Source organism: Pezoporus occidentalis, unplaced genomic scaffold (assembly GCF_034315485.1).
Source record: "Pezoporus occidentalis ecotype Australia unplaced genomic scaffold, CSIRO_AGI_Poc_V1 ctg15, whole genome shotgun sequence".
NCBI lineage: Eukaryota > Metazoa > Chordata > Aves > Psittaciformes > Psittacidae > Pezoporus > Pezoporus occidentalis.
In genome coordinates, this window is record NW_026913316.1 from 2005847 (window position 1) to 2022009 (window position 16163).

The window sequence follows — 16163 nt, forward strand, 5'->3', positions numbered from 1 at the left end:
TCTTCTGTAGGTAGCTGTACTTCCACAGTCTGAGGAAAGAGTTTTGATAGATTGAGGCACATATTTTCCCTTAATATATTCAAGTTTCAAAGGCCTCTTTAAGGTATTGATTCTGAATTCTAAATGACAGATCCTTGGCGGTATTTCTCTCATTCATTAATAAGGGCAATTGCCCTGAATCAATAGCATGATTATTTTCTGCAGTGGATTTATTAGCTATAGACAGTGTTTGCCAGTTCAGCTGGAAACATTTCTGTAAAAGTGCTGTGTAGAATAGTCTGCAGCCTCATTCTTTTTGTCAGTGATAGAATCGTCATGTCCCAGTCGTAACCTGATAGGATGGCAAGTGAAGGAAGGACAAGCCGGTTTTCCCCATTCAAAGGATGTTTTTCAGCAAGTTGTGTTTTACTGAGGTAAAACTATCAAATATACATGAGATGCCTATTTTATGTTTATTTAAAATCTACAGCCTACTTCTGCTCTGAACTCTTGTTCATGTAAAATAATTCTTCTCTGATTCAATTTGTGCATTATTTTTTAGGTAAGAGACACTGTTCTTGGTCTGCTTTTGTTGCTGACACAGCAGTTGAAAGTTGTGGATTTCATTGGTGTTGTAGAGCACTGGTAATACTTTCTGTTAGTCATGTCTGTCTGGTGATGAGCTCTTCTGGTTTTATTCTTCTGCTGGTTTTTGAGTCATTGTGGAAACTCTCTGGGTTATCCTGTGGCCTGGAGAACAGAGATGTTACCCGGGTAGAAATCATCTTTTCTTCATGTGCCACTGTAAGTGCAGTAGTACAGTCTTGTTTTCTGATACAGTACTCTGGTGGATATTTTTCCTCCCATCCAACAGCTTTCCATTTGAGCAATTCTTCAACAGTTTTACTCTTTTGTTATTTATCTCATGAGCTACCTGTCTCCTGAGTGTTAAATACATCTTGCATTATTACATTGCTTTGGTGGTTGTACATTGAGTTACATCAAGCTAGCGTGCAGGAGATCAGGGTTTTTTTTTCATGCTTAATAAAAACTGAAATAAAGGCAGTAAAGAAAACCATTTAGTCTTATGTTTCCCTTTGACAAGAAGATAAAATTCAAGCGCATTTACAGAATTGTACAGCTTGCAACTTTAATGAACAGAATTAGTCCTCGTTGTCTAAAAGACTGAAAAGGAGTCTAGTTGTAAGAAAATAGAGTTTGTTAGTTGGGTTTTTTTTTAATTCAGTATTATAAATCCATGTGTGTTTTTTCTCTTGGCTTTCCATATTTGGGATTTCAGGGCAAATGGTGGGGCTTATCAATTTGTGTGATTATTTTGAGTGACCTTTAACTTTTATTGTTTAATATTATTTAAGTATCAAAAAATGTCTATTCTGAAGAGTTTCCTGTGCTAAGGAAGGGAATGCTGCAAAGTGGTACACATATAAAAGTGATGCCTGGGCATGTATGTGTAGAGATAAGGTGAAAGTTGCTGCTATAATAATGCAGATAGTGCACTGGAGGGAGTCATCACTAAAGGATGAGGTACCACAAGACACTTAGGATTGATGCTCTCTAATACTTCACATAGGCACCCTTTCTTTGCCTTCACCCAACTGTAAAAAGTATTTCTGCAGCTTATGCTAAACTTCATGCGCTGTTGGCATTTCCTACTGTCTGCTATTTGCACACATAGAAAATACCATTTCTGGTTGTGGTGGTCCTTACATTCCCATGGCATTCTATAGGTTACCCAGATGGCCTGATGCCCAAGCTTTTTATTTGTGAATAGGAAGGAAGCATCCAGTTTCATTTGCTTTTTTCTTTATTTACCCAAACCTGAAAAAGCCTGACTTTCAGTCATCCCTGCTGGAAAAAGGTGGGAGCTGTTCTCCTGTCACTGCCATGCAACTCAGGAGATCTGCTGGAGCCAGAAGCTTGATCAAACTAAAGAGTGTGATGGGTAGAGACTATTCATGTGTTGTCAGTTACTGTGAAACTCACTGTGCTTAATAGCACAATATTAAAAGCTTTGACTGGAGTGCCCCAAAACCTTTTGGGAACTCTTCTGGTGGTGGTGATTTCAAAAAATAACGTGGATGCTCTTAGATTTTCAGGGAGTATTGTGTATGCGAGCTTCTTCTCCTGCAGTTGAGCATGGTTTGAATTGTTAACATTGGTGCTGTTAGGCTAATGCTAAATGGTTCCTGCTGCTTTTTGTGCTATTTTTTTATAGCTGCAAGTGGTTAGGTGTTACGATGCATGTGGGGAAATAATAAGCATCTTCCTGTCTAAAGTGCTCCTCCTATCTTCCTAGGAGAATCAGGGGGTTGTGGAGTAACAGCTGTTCTTTAGAAAGTATACATTTCTATATGTCTAGATGGGAGCAGGACCTCAGAAGCTTCTTTCTCCTGATGTTGAAATACGGAAAGGCTTAAAAGCCTCTGAATGGGAACAGTAGTTCTAGAAAAGGAGACAATTTTGATTTGAAAGTCTCCAGAGACTGAATCTGTCAAATCTCAGAGAAAGGTGTTAAATGACTGTGTCTGACAAACTAAGTCAATGACAGAATAGAGGCTGGAATCCCTTAAGTCTGTCTACTGTTTTATATCTCCTGTCTATATTTCCACCTTTCTGATCTATGAGGAAAGGATATCCACATCTGCAACAGCTGTTCTGTTGGTAAACAGCATTTCACAATCTTCTGAAATCTTCCCTGTAAAGTTTGAACTCCTGTAGATGGAGAGAAGCACATGTAAGCTGGTCTCTCCAGGAAGGGGTAACTTGGCATGTTTTCACAGCTGCAGTGTATTAAGCTACTCTAAGGCCTTTCTGTAGTAGGGGGTCAGAAAAATGTTATGAATTGCAGGGAGAAAAGAGATAAATTGGGCAGCTTAAAGACATCTTGATAGCTTACCTAGTTTTCCTCTTACTTGCCTTTGTGGAAGCAGTCCCTGTATATGCATATGCCTGCAGAGGAAGAGATAAAACAAGATTTTCAAGGCTGTTTTAGCTTAACAGCCCCAAAAGACAACTGCCACTTCCTAACCGCTGAAAAAAAATCACAACAAAGCACTGAACAAATTGAATAGTACAAAAGCCAAAATTAAAGATAGATACCCTAAAGCACTGAAGTCCCCAGTTTTTCTCTCTTCCCTACCCCACAGTTTAGAGGAGAGATAACATACCAGCTACAGCAGGGTATGGCTACCTCAGGACACAGGAAACCTTTTACTTAAAAGCTCCCTCTCTGGGAGTAAGGGAATTAAATATTTATAGATCAGTACAGATAGCAAGAAAGATTATTTCATAAAGGTTCATGAATATATCTCCATTAAAAAGAGATTTGTAAATTAAATCAGGGTAACCTCAAGCAGATAATACTTACACATCTGAGTGTAATCATGGAGGCAGTAACCTAGAGCTGTAGGTAGTACCATGTGGGCCAGTGTCATTAGATAATCTTAACTGTATCATCTTTAAAATCTTTTCCTCTTAAAATGAAAATGTTCAAGAAATCTACAGACAGTTCCACTCCAGACCATTTTTGGTATGTTAAAGTTGTTCTCATCTTGCCTTTTCACATTCTCACTTCTTACGGTTTTCTTATTTTAAATATAAATCACAGGTAGTAATATAAAACCAGGAAAGTGATGTCTTGCCAGAGAATATATAAAGCATACAAAGGCAGAACTGCAGGAGGGTGCAGGTCTCCCTTTGTTATATTGAAGAGGTGATTTTTTGAAGTTCTGGATTAGCCCTGAAACCTCAGGTTTATGGTTCTGTTAAAGACCTGGGACATGCTGAGCATCTCTCTCACTGCTTGGCAATGCTGGGCAGGAATCCTGGGCATCTGCCACAGGCCATCCTCCTCTGCACCTCATTAGCAGACACAAATGCATTGTAAAAACCACATTTGTGATGAACCTCTGTAAGCACTACTGTATGGTAGTTCTAGTTTGGGCAACATGGAAGCATAAACCAAGGAAAATGTCATAACCCAAGAGCAGCATCCAGGTTTTCATGAGATTGACAAATGTTTGTACAGCTGGTTTATACTCAGCTGTGCTAAATTTGAAATCTAAGGAAGGCTAGATTAAGCTACATGATTAACTAAAAGTCAAGTGTCTACTGAAGTACAGTCAAATGGTATTAACTGTTTATGTGTTAGACATGTAAGTATTTAAATGGTACATTGCCAAAATGGAAAGTGTTGCCTGTTTCATCAGTGAAATTATTGATCTGGTAGAGTGGGTCCATGTATGGCAGATAATATCCTAACACTGCATATACTAACAGGTCACAGTATACCTGGGTAAGCAGATCCCATATGTTGTAGACTTCTTTGGCCAAGTTTTGACTAGAGAAGACCATATGCTGAAAGGTTTTGAGGGTTTCAAAGGTGAGTGGAACCGAGATTGACATCTCTGTGTGCTGTTGCCTAAAATTGTGTGCTGAAAGTACCCAGTATTCATGTGTAACATTTTCAAAGCAAATACAGTAGTTCTGCCTCCTCTTAAACTCTAGCCAATCATTCAGACCAGGCTGACATCTGTGTATATGTATATGCCTACATATGGTGATGTATGTGTTGAAAAAGGGAAAATGCTTTAAGGAAGTGCTTCAAATTTAACTTATAATAAATTAAGTGTAGTGGGTATGTGTTCACTTTCTTTTGACCAGCTCTCATGGAATCACAGAAAGGAAATGAGGAAACAAGTTGTTAGAGAGGGCTTCTTCCTCTTTATATTACAGTCCATGTCTGTGAATTATATTTAAGTATTTGTCATGTTTTTACTAGTTAAGTTTTACATCTTGTCTTTTGCTGCTAAGATAAAATCATTAGAAAAAGATTCCTATAATATTGATATATTCCCTTCCAAATATTTTGAACAGAAATAAATTTATCCCTTTAAACATAGGAGGTAATTCTGTCTTTGATCTTCTCTTGGCTCTTGATTAGTTCTCCTTGTGTTTGATCCTGAGCTACATGTAGTTTGTTTTTTCCTAGTACTGCCAGAAAACCATTCTCGCAGATCTCATGAAACAAGGCAAAAGAAATTTTCAGGCTTTATTTATAGATTTCGAGGGGGGAGGGAAGCAAACGGAAGGGTATATGTCTGTAGACATAGGTTCAGCAGTCTTGTAGACTGGCGTTAGCAAGACAGCTATGCGCAAAAGTTAGAAATCTAGGAAAGATTACCCTTATCTTGGATTGTATTGTCTTTGCCTTTGGGCACCACATCAGCAGTAAGGCTGTCTCAGATACACACATGCATATGAAGACAAGCAGGTGTATACAGACTATTCTGGTTTAAACATTGTAATGAATATATCTAAAAATTGTGCATTCTCTTTCTTAGATAAATGGTTGGTTGTAGTTCAGCCTTTGTCAAGCCTATGGTTCTTTATAGCGGTATCTTCAGAGCACTTCCTTTGGGGAATGTTCCTGAGGTGGAAGAAGCTCTGGGTGTCAGTGCTTGCCTGTGTCAGCTGCTTGAGGATGTGAATGTTCTGTTCTAGTAGTAGAAATCAGAAATAAAACTCCAAAGTCTCATGAGATTCACTGTGACCACTGGATGAAGAGTAGACAGGGCCACCACGCCTGCTTCTCCAATGCTGTGTAGAAGCGATCTGTATCCTTGGTTACTGACTGGAGACCTGTGTTTTTAAAACTCTTGTAGCCTTTATAAAATCAGTGCAGATACAGATGTAACAGGAATTTTGTGTCTTCTGTGTGTCATCAGCATTTGAAGTAGCAGAAGAAGAAAATTCCAACATAATTCAAGCAAATATTCACATGCAGTACATACTCTGTGTTCAGCAGCACCTTTAAGTGATCCCTCATAGCCGCTGCACTCTGCCATGTTACTAACAATCTCTTCTAAGTCCGCATCTCCATTGCTTTCTGACATGTGTATGTGATGTGATGGCAGGAGCAGGGTTTGGTTTTGATGCAATACTTGCTGCACCCAAGTCAGTCTCTTGGTGCTACTACTTCTGCTGCTGTATTTCAGAGTTATGTTTTATGTCCAGCTCCTTGATGATTTTCTTCAGTTGTTCAGGGGTAAAATGCAGCTTCTTCTGATGGTCTAGGCATACGTACTGCCAACTTACATATAATTCAGTGTTCCCCTTTGGGTCCTCTTCCATCCCTGGATCAGTAGCCTGCTGTAATCTGCTTTAGTCACCACTTCAAGCTAAAACCTTCTGCGGGATTCAAAATTAGATCAATCCATCAAAGAAACAAGGTTTAACACCTTGGCATGCTTTGGTCAGTCTTCTCAGATGACGACAATTCCTAGAAGTAATACACTTTTACAATCTGCTGAAATATTTAGAGTAAATGGCAAATGCTGGTTTATAGCCAAAGCTGTGAAGCTCTTGCACACTTGTGATTCTCTTGTTGAAAAACCCACACCACTGGAAGCCTTTCACTGGACAGCTTAGTGTTGGTATAAGGGAAACGTAGGAAACAGCAGAAGATCTTTCACATACATATGCTAGCTTATCTTCATTTTTGGATCAGCTACACAGACACTTTGTTAGCGTTCTCAGAATCACATGCCATGCACCTCCTCTGATTTACTCTAGCCTTCCTGCTTCTTTCACCATCTGTGTGGGTCACCTCATTCAGATTTGCTGAGCATGGGGGTGTTAATAAAGGCCACAGGCTTAGCTAGTGTGTGTTTAGGATATTCACTACAGTTTCATATTTTGCTTAATTCTACATTGTAATTTTACTAGAGATTGGATCCTTGTGTGTTACCAGTTTAACTGATTTCCATGTGGCACACTATCAGATGGTTCACAGGAGTGGAGGTAGATTTGATTTTCTTTACCCTTCTCACTTTTATTCTGACCCTTATCTTCTTCAGCTACCGAACCTACTACTGCTTTTTGTTTATAGCCAGTAAAAGGCATTTTGTTAATTTAAATTACCTTTCTAGCATGCAGCACGGTTTATTTCAGCCTTTGACTTCTACAACATATGTTCCTTCCCTACTAGTTTTTTTTCTCTTACTACTAGTTTGGCTCTCTGTTTTAATATGCATTTTCTGTCATATAGGTATGCTTGGAGCCATGGCCTGAAAGTTCCCTCACATTTGTGCAAAATGTTCCAGATAGTTTTATACCTTAGTCTTCAAGAAATTGCAGCCCTCCACCATTCTGAAGACCTCTGCCAGCTGACTTCTTTCTTTCCATAATGAAGCCAAATTCAAAAAATGCGTTAAATTTTCAAGTAAATGTTACTGGAGCCTCAAGCTTGCTGTTCGTAAAAAACCCAAAACTCTCTTTCTCTAGCTCACTTTTCTTTCGCCACCTATAAGAGTGGCATATATAACAAATACATATATATTTGTAGATATATATATATATATATATATACACAAAGTATATAACAAATGAAGAACTTCAACTGCTGGAAACTGGTCCTTCTTGCCTTGAAGGCTGCTAAAGTTATCGCAGTTATTCAAGCAGCCTTAACTGTTGACAGAAGTTTTTGTTTGTTTTATATAGCTACTGTATTTCATTTAGAAACTACTAAAAATATAATCATCTTAGGGACCATCTGCTTGAAATGACAGTGCATACTGGGGCTAAAATTTTAAACTTCTTTTCCTGCTTTGTTCATTTTCTCTCCTAAAATTGGTTACATGACAAATTCAGTATTCAGTGCTAAGGGTTTCTTTTCTGAATTAATTTTCTACTTATGTCCAATGTGTACACAACCATACTTGTCCAGTGATGCATACTTGTCCAACAAGTATTTGTGCATCATTTATTTGCTAACTTTTCTGTTGGGAGATCAGGGGAAAGGTAGGCAGAGCCTTGTTTTCATACATAAATACCATGTTGGCACTGCAGGTTCATCAGACCAATTAACTATGCCTGTAATAAGTGCACCTTTTCCTTGTGTCCCCTCATTGCCAGTTCTGGCCTGGATCCCAGAACAAAAGGAAGAAGAATCTGAGCTGCTTGTCGAGGTCCATGGTGTACTACTGCACATAACAGGCTTTTTGGTCAGTTGTTTTCTGTTCAAGTAATACACATATTATGAAGGAGGAAATTTCCTTTGGTGAGAAATTGATGATAGAAGTGCCCACATTTTGAAGTATAGTTGTTTGGTGTAAAACAACAGATTTCTAATGTTCCTCCTTGTGGTCTTGTCAGACAACCTGTTTTCTTCTGGTATTTTGTATCCTCTCCAAAATACCAACACCTGTGCTTCGGCATCTAGGATTGAAAATGAGAATAAATTCACTAAGTTTACTAAGGTTTAGGGGTTTCCATTGCTTATTTTTAATTTTTAAAAGTCTGTAAGATGTCTTTGGTTGGCTGAGAGCCATGTATATAGGAGGCAGATCCAATATGTTTGAAGAACCTGTTAGCAATCCTAACATGGCTAACAGTAAGAAAGCAAATATAAGAGGAAGTACAACATGTTAAATTGCATGTCAAGTTATGGTTTGTTTATGGATCTGTACTACCCATTCTTAAACAGAAGTAAGTGTTTAACCAAAGAACTACTTCCTTTTCACCTGGTAACAGTCACAGTAAGTTGGTAGCACAGAAAATGTGGTGCTTGCCATCTCTGGCTGCCGAATTTTGTAGTCTTCATTGTTCCTTTTACAATGTTGTCTGACTGCAAAACATCAGTTCTCTCTGAACATATGCTGCGTCTTTTGTAGAAACTTCTTAACAGCCTACATAATGTGAAGATACATTGGAATAGTCCATATGTGATTTATTACTATATTTTTATGGTTTCTTTGCATTAAACACTCAATGTGAAATTTAATATTCATGAGTTAACATCTGTTTTGTCAGAGGAGAAATAGGTAATGAAAGTCTGAGTGTATTTTATTTTATTATTTTTTTTTGCATCTCATATTCTGGATGTTCATAAAGATACAACTCTCAATCTGACAAACATCCCATATGAGAAGAGAACAGACAGTAATTCTGGTCTGTAGTAATTCATTATTATTGCAAAATGTTTCCGTGAAGGGTCTTGGAGAGCTGTTGTTCACTACTTAAAGTGTGAGATGCCTGAGTCTACTTGAAATAGACTGCAGAGCTCCGGTGAATTCCCCCAATGGCTCACAGTTGGCCTCAGTGCAGCAGAACCCCTATAATTTGGGAAGGAAACTAATGGTCAGGAATATCTTTTAAAAATATTATAGATGGACTGTGCAAGAGTTCTAAGTTTTTTTGGCAATGAACTTTTTGGTGATCATAGCAACTGCAACAGAGAACCTGCAAGCTTTTTTACAAGTCACTTCTTTCCCCTCTTTCCCTCTATTAACCTTGTAGGTGTAGCATTAGAGAGAAGACATTAAAAATATTTATATGGCACAAAAAATTAGCTCTTAGGGAAAAGGCATGTGAGAATTAAGTGTCTCTTGCAGAGTATCTGTGTGCATCTCTGGATCTTGGAACACAAAAGTCCAAAGCCAGTATCATGAATTGTTTTACCTTTAAACAGAGGGCAGAAATTCACCTGAAGTAACAGACTGATTTTAAGTTTCGTTCTGGAAGCTGTAGAATACCTTCAGGGACTTGTTCAACGCTCTTAGATTCAGTTGTTTCATTTGATGTTAATGTGTTTCGTGTTTTGTAGGATGAAAGAAAAGTTCAAAGACTAAGTTTTCATATTTGCCTACCTGCTTTAGATTGAATAGTAAGAACAAAGATTTAAAAGTAATCTGAATAAGTAATACATAAGTGTATAATTGTAAAATTGCCCAATCACAGAAAGGCTGAGGTTGGAAGACACCTCTGGATGCTGCTTGTTCCAACCCACTGCTCAAGCAGGGCCAGAACTGTAGAAGAGATTTAGACTGACCATGTACCATATCTGGAAAAAAGACACCAAAAGCCAGAATAAGTCATTGCTTTCTATATAAAGTAGCAATTTAAATCAAAGATTGCAATAAGTAAAAAGGACTTACTGACAAACTGGTATTTCATAGCAAACCATTTGTGCTTCTGATCCTAGCCTCCATATTTTAGTTTTAATAGAGAAATAATAATGGTATAAGCATGTATTTTCTCTCTTTTCTTGTATTAAGATTTCATAGAGCCATTTTTATTCAGGAAACTTTAGCAGTTAGAGATGTAATTCCGTTAAGTTATTTAGTTATATAACTTTTTTGCATAGAAATACAGTTTAAAATGAAAAACACCTTCATATTTGATTTAATGTTTGCTTTGAAAATAATGGGAAAAAAAAAACCAAGATTTTACTTAGACATGTGTGTCATCTTTCTTAACTATTACCACATTTATCAACTAACAGCAGAATTTTTGATGAGTCTTTCTTGCTTGTTTTCTCACAGAGAGTTTGGATGGCGAGATCCAGAGCTTCCAGAAGTTATACAGATGTTACAGCATCAATTTCCGTCAGTACAGTCCAATGCTGCAGCCTACTTACAACACCTCTGTTTTGGAGACAATAAAATAAAAGCAGAGGTAAGATTTATAAAGCCTTTTTTTCAGCAGTGATGCTGTCTGCCATTTATCATAGCCAATTATTTTTATGTACCTCAGAAAGAGTTACAAAAGAAATCATGTATATATGGCTGGACCTATGCCTTCACTTAAGTCATTGTTAACATTAGAAAAAGTAAAAAATGCATAAAATTTTGTCAAACGTTTTTTGTTTAGTTTTCAGTATTTTGATTGCATACCATTTAAACACTGTGTCAGTAATTGTTTAGTAAACAGTTTGTGGTATAGTCTTGATCTCACCGAAGCACACAGGCATTTCCTTAGGATTTTCAGAGAGGGATTTTTGGACACTAAATACAGGAGGTAAAAATTAAGCAAAAGGATTCTGAATCAAAGCCCACTTTAGTGTGTAATTGTGTGAATAGAGTGTCATTTCACTGGGTTTGCAGATTGAACTGTTATCTTGAAATTCAGTGCAGATTGTATCTCAAATGTAATTCAAGCAGCAGTATAGACTTTGTTCTGTACCTGTAGCTGATTGGTACTTTTTGCTTGCTTGTTCCCTGTGGTTAATGGGACCAGTTCAGCTTTTGGCACAAGTTGAAACAGAAGGCAGGCAGCTCTGAGGGATATGACAAACACACAGTAGTCAATTAAAATTGAATGAGTGAAGCTGTTACCAGCCCCAGCTGCCTCCCCTGGCCCTTTCAGAGACTGCTAAGCAGGGACATGTAGTGTGCACATAAATCTCTGCCTGTTCTGGCATCTTTTAGCCTGGCAAGTAAAGGTAAACTGAGATCAAGATCTGCTATTGCTTCTTTGTCAGAACTGTGCAGTAATACTGGCTTACCAGTGCTTCATTATCCTCACCTTTGGCACGTAAGCACTCTGTGGGTCTGTCTCGCTGTAGCAGCTTTCCCTTGTAGGCTTCTTCATGCTGAGGAAAGTCCCAAGTGAGTAGGTATGTGGTCTTCTGGCACTGGTAGAACTGCACTGGCTGTGTACATCACCTCAAGCATCTTAGAAATAATAATGAAAAAACAAATATATACATGAATGTTAAAATGAAGAATGTTTGTGCACTGGAAAAAAGAGCTCTGTTACAGGCACTGCTGAAAATTCTAATTGCACACTCTCCCCATACTCTTTTCTCATCCTTACTCACAAATTAGGTTTTCAGTTAAAAAATTGATTAACCTCTGAGAAAGGCAGTTAAATGATTAGAGCAATTTATTCATTGTACAATCTGTGCTGCCTCCTGTTAGCCATAGATTGAGAGCCCTTAGGTAGCTATCACATCTGAGGGAAGAAGGTGGTTTGACTGTTGTTGCTAACCATTTAGTGAAAAAGGCAGGCTGTTGATCTAACCCATCCCACTAGGACATCAGCCTTTGCAAGCTTCAGGCTTACAACCAGGAGAGCACTTAAACAGTTCCTGTGTTTGCCTATTGGAATCAGGAGCTACCCAGAGGGCTCAGTAGTGTGCTTAGGGTCTGCTTGAGCTCTCTACTGAATGAGAATTTCTTGAGGAACCTTTTGTGTGAGGAGTTAAAAATCCTGTTAAGGGCATATCACAGCAGATATCCCAGATTCTTACTAGCCTTATGCCCAGCCAGAGGTACTTGAGTAGTGTTGTTAAACCTAGTTGGTTTGTGAGAGTTTATGAACTCTCATAAGAGTTCAGTAGAATCTGTATAAAATTTATCCTCTTGTACGTGATAGGACAGAGGTCTTTATATTCCTTTTGAGTAGAACCATGTCACCTAAAATTTAGACAGAAATAGAAAATAGCAGCTATGACTGTATGCATTTCTGGGATTCCTAACACCTTTTATGGTTTTACCATTACATTTTTCTCTTCTAAAATATTTTAATTTCTGCGGCCGAAGTTTGGAATATTGCCCCTTGCTTCCCAAGAAAAGAAAGTGGAAATACTCTGCAGAAGACAACTATGAAGAAGAAATTCAGTTAAAAACATTTAAAGTATGGCTAGGGAAACGAGATCTTTCTTCCTTCATGGTCATGTTTTTTATGGTAGGTGCTATTTCTAAAACACATGTTGATGACAGGCATACGTCTGCATTTGATTTTATCATCCTAAATGTGTCTTTATTGCTACATAAATGCAAATGCCCTGCTCAGTCTTTTAAGTAACAATGAGGTCTGCAAAAGCTCTCCTCTAACTTGAAGGACTGTTTGCTGTCAGTAGTGCTTCTGATTCTCTACCTTTGCTCCCTGCTTGTGGTGCTTTAGGTGTTGTATCAGACATTAGAATGGAGTTGAAGAAATTGGATTATTTTTGATAATGTTTGATAGTTGGATTTTTAATCTCCTGTTGAGCACTGACCCGTCTTGAAGATCTGAAGATCTCACATATGTGAAAGGGGGCATAGGGAGCCAGAAAGCTAAAGGTTATAAAAAGTACCAGACAGCCCATTACAGTTAGGCATAATAATACTGAAATTCAGAATACTTCAGCAGTTCATTATATAAATTATTCTTTCATTCGTGACAGCAAAGAATGTAACTGAAAGTCAAAAGGAAAGGAGGAAAGAAGTTTTGATCAGATATTTGAAGGCAAATGAAAAGTTGATCAGTCAGAACAGCACAAGAAGCCCCTTTCAGATGGCATTTTCTTGTTAGGAGAGGGCTCTTACACCGACAATGGTGAGACTGTGAGCAGAGCCAGAGTAGCCGGTCCTGGATGCCAAGAAGGAACAGACAGAGGATATAGGAAACGAGAAGCATTTCTAAATACTTAGCAGAGAACATTTCTATAAAAGAACATGTTCTTGTAAACACAGGATTCATTCTTCCATAGCAGTTTTTTCTTCCTGCAGAGACATCTTACTCCTTTGTATGAGGTCACCATAAAAAATGATTGAGTTGTGCAGTTTCACACGCCAGCACCATTTTGCTCTCATGAAAAATGGCAGCCTGCCATCAGCTGCAAAGGTGTAGCAGGTCACTCAGGGGTTTTGACACCAATGACTCCTTTCTGCAAGCTAGGAAATTAATTTTTGCCGTTGAAACCACGACACTTGAGGTTCTCCTCTCAGGAAAATTGTGCCAAGGTGCCAAATAAAAGCACAGCAACTGCTGTACTGCCCTGCCTGAAGCCTTCCCTTGCATCCCTAATAAACATTGCTGGATCAGACAGTTTCCCCTTTATCATGGAGAGCATTCAGAAAAAAAGTATCAGTCCAGACGTTATTGCATGGAGTTCTTAAAACAGTAATTACACACTGAATGCATTTATCTTCCCAGCTTACTCAAAACCATCATTCGCATTCATTTGGTCATTAAATTTAAGGTGTTTCTACATCTTCTGTGAGTTCTTCAGAGTGTGATGAGAAGCTTTTCAACACACTACTTGCATCCTTTCACATGTAAGGCAGAGGGCATAGACCATATTAACCATTATCTTTGTTATAATTCACAAATTGCAGTGTTGTAGTATTTTTTATATCATCCATTGTGCTGCTAGATCCATGATGGTCAAGAATACAAATGTGCCTCTTTCTAGTATGGCTTTCTCACAAGGAATACTTACACTTAGTATAGGGTAATAAACAGTCCATGATGTTGCATTTAGACCTGATGGCTAACACTGAAATTCTTCAGTCCATAACATTTGAGGGATCCAGAAGTGGGATTGGAGGTGCTCTCATCATCCTTGATGGGTGTCTTGATTTTGGTTTTGAAGTGCTCTGTGAAATTCCTCTTTGCTCCCTTAAGGGATTTCCTAGAAAATGGAGTATCTTTCTTTTTCAGTGTGTTTCAAGAAGAATCATAGTTTTGCATTCACCTACCTATACCCTTCCACTTGTTTGTTTGTTTTTCCTCTAAAATGTCTTCAGTTAAAGCCCAGAATTTGGCTTGTCCACTGATGATACTGTCAGTTTTCCATTAAAGACATGCAAGATAATATAGACATGGTATTTAATTTAAATTAAATAAGTACTTCGTAGGTGATACTGAAAAGTAATACAAAAATTGCAGAGACTCTAAAACATTTGTTAGCAGTGCATTTTAGTGCAGACAATAATGGCATACATTTGGAGAAAGTACACTTCCCTGTTCAGTTACAAACATTTTTACTAGTGCTTTGAAAACCATAATTTGGTATTGGTAAAATCTCACAGTTTGAGAAATACTTTCCTAAATGACTTCACAAGGAATTCACTTTTTTCATGATAATTGTTTATTTGATGGGGAGTGCTTGCTGCACCCACTTCACAGAATGAGCGCTGAGATGTTCACGCTTTTGCTTACCTATGTTTAGATTGCTGCATGCAGGATGGTTTGGGTCTGTCTCGCCTTCACCTTGGACAGTTGTATTCCCTGTGGAAGTAAATGTCAAACTCTCCCTTTCTAACACACTTTCTGTGTAGGTTTTACTGATAGAAATTACTCTAATGAAGTAAATTGGCACATAGTGACATAACCAGGAACAGTCTTTATATAAGTATCTTTATTATTATTATTTTATAAAGCCTCATATCTTTCAAGACCTCTAGTCTGCTTCTAATAACTCAGTCAACAAATTCTGTGTTCTGCAATATAGCTTGGGTTTTTACTGTCAGTTACAGTGTAGAGTCCTGCATCTGGGCAGGAACAACCCCAGGTTCCAGTATAGGTTGGGAAACGACCTGTTAGAGAGCAGTGTAGGGGAGAGGGACCTGGGGGTCCTAGTGGATGACAGGATGACCATGAGCCAACACTGTGCCCTTGTGGCCAAGAAGGCCAATGGCATCCTGGGGTGTATTAGAAGGGGTGTGGTTAGTAGGTCGAGAGAGGTCCTCCTTCCCCTCTACTCTGCCCTGGTGAGACTGCATCTGGAATACTGTGTCCAGTTCTGGGCCCCCCAGTTCAAGAAGGACAGGGAGCTGCTGGAGAGAGTCCAGCGCAGGGCAACTAAGATGATTAAGGGAGTGGAGCATCTCCCTTATGAGGAAAGACTGAGGGAGCTGGGTCTCTATAGTTTGGAGAAGAGGAGACTGAGGGGTGACCTTATAAGTGTATATAAATATATAAAGGGGGAGTGTCACGAGGATGGAGCCAGGCTCTACTCAGTGGCAAACAATGATAGGACAAGGGGTAATGGGTACAAGCTGGAACACAAGAGGTTCCACTTAAACTTGAGAAGAAACTTCTTCTCAGTGAGGGTGACGGAACACTGGAACAGGCTGCCCAGGGAGGTTGTGGAGTCTCCTTCCCTGGAGACATTCAAAACCCTCCTGGACACATTCCTGTGTAACACTGTCTAGGTGTTCCCGCTCCGGCAGGGGGATTGGACTAGATGATCTTTCGAGGTCCCTTCCAATCTCTAGCATACTGTGATACTGTGATATACAAAATGCTGTCTGGTTGAGGTTTTTTTTAAATGTTTTACTCAAAGTATTTTTGGAAATAACCCTTTAATTTGTCTTTTGTAAATTGTCTTTGTTAGTATTACTGGAATAGTTTTTCCACCAAGATGATACACTCCTTGCATCTTCTCATTAAAGGGTATGATTCTGCACTGAAAGCAAGTTAGGTGTAACATTCAGGCACAAACATCAGCAGCACAGAGCCTTACTCTTCACAGGAAGACAAAATATACAAATAGCTTTATGATTAATTCTTATCCCATTGCGTTCAAGATTTTTTTTTCTTACTAATAAATTGTCTTTGCTAATAAATTCCAGAAACATGGTTAACTATGAAATTATAGGCCTTTTCATTGG

General features: G+C 38.5%; 1 protein-coding gene across 6 annotated transcripts in view; it reads left to right on the forward strand.

Annotated features, from left to right (window-relative positions):
- CTNND2 (catenin delta 2) overlaps window positions 1–16163 on the forward strand; it is a 655439-nt gene that overhangs the window by 478248 nt on the left and 161028 nt on the right. For all 6 annotated transcript variants that reach the window (XM_062610812.1, XM_062610810.1, XM_062610813.1 and 3 more), the window contains one exon: window positions 10323–10455. In XM_062610812.1, coding sequence (XP_062466796.1) covers window positions 10323–10455 — 133 coding nt within the window. The remainder of the gene's footprint in view (window positions 1–10322; window positions 10456–16163) is intronic.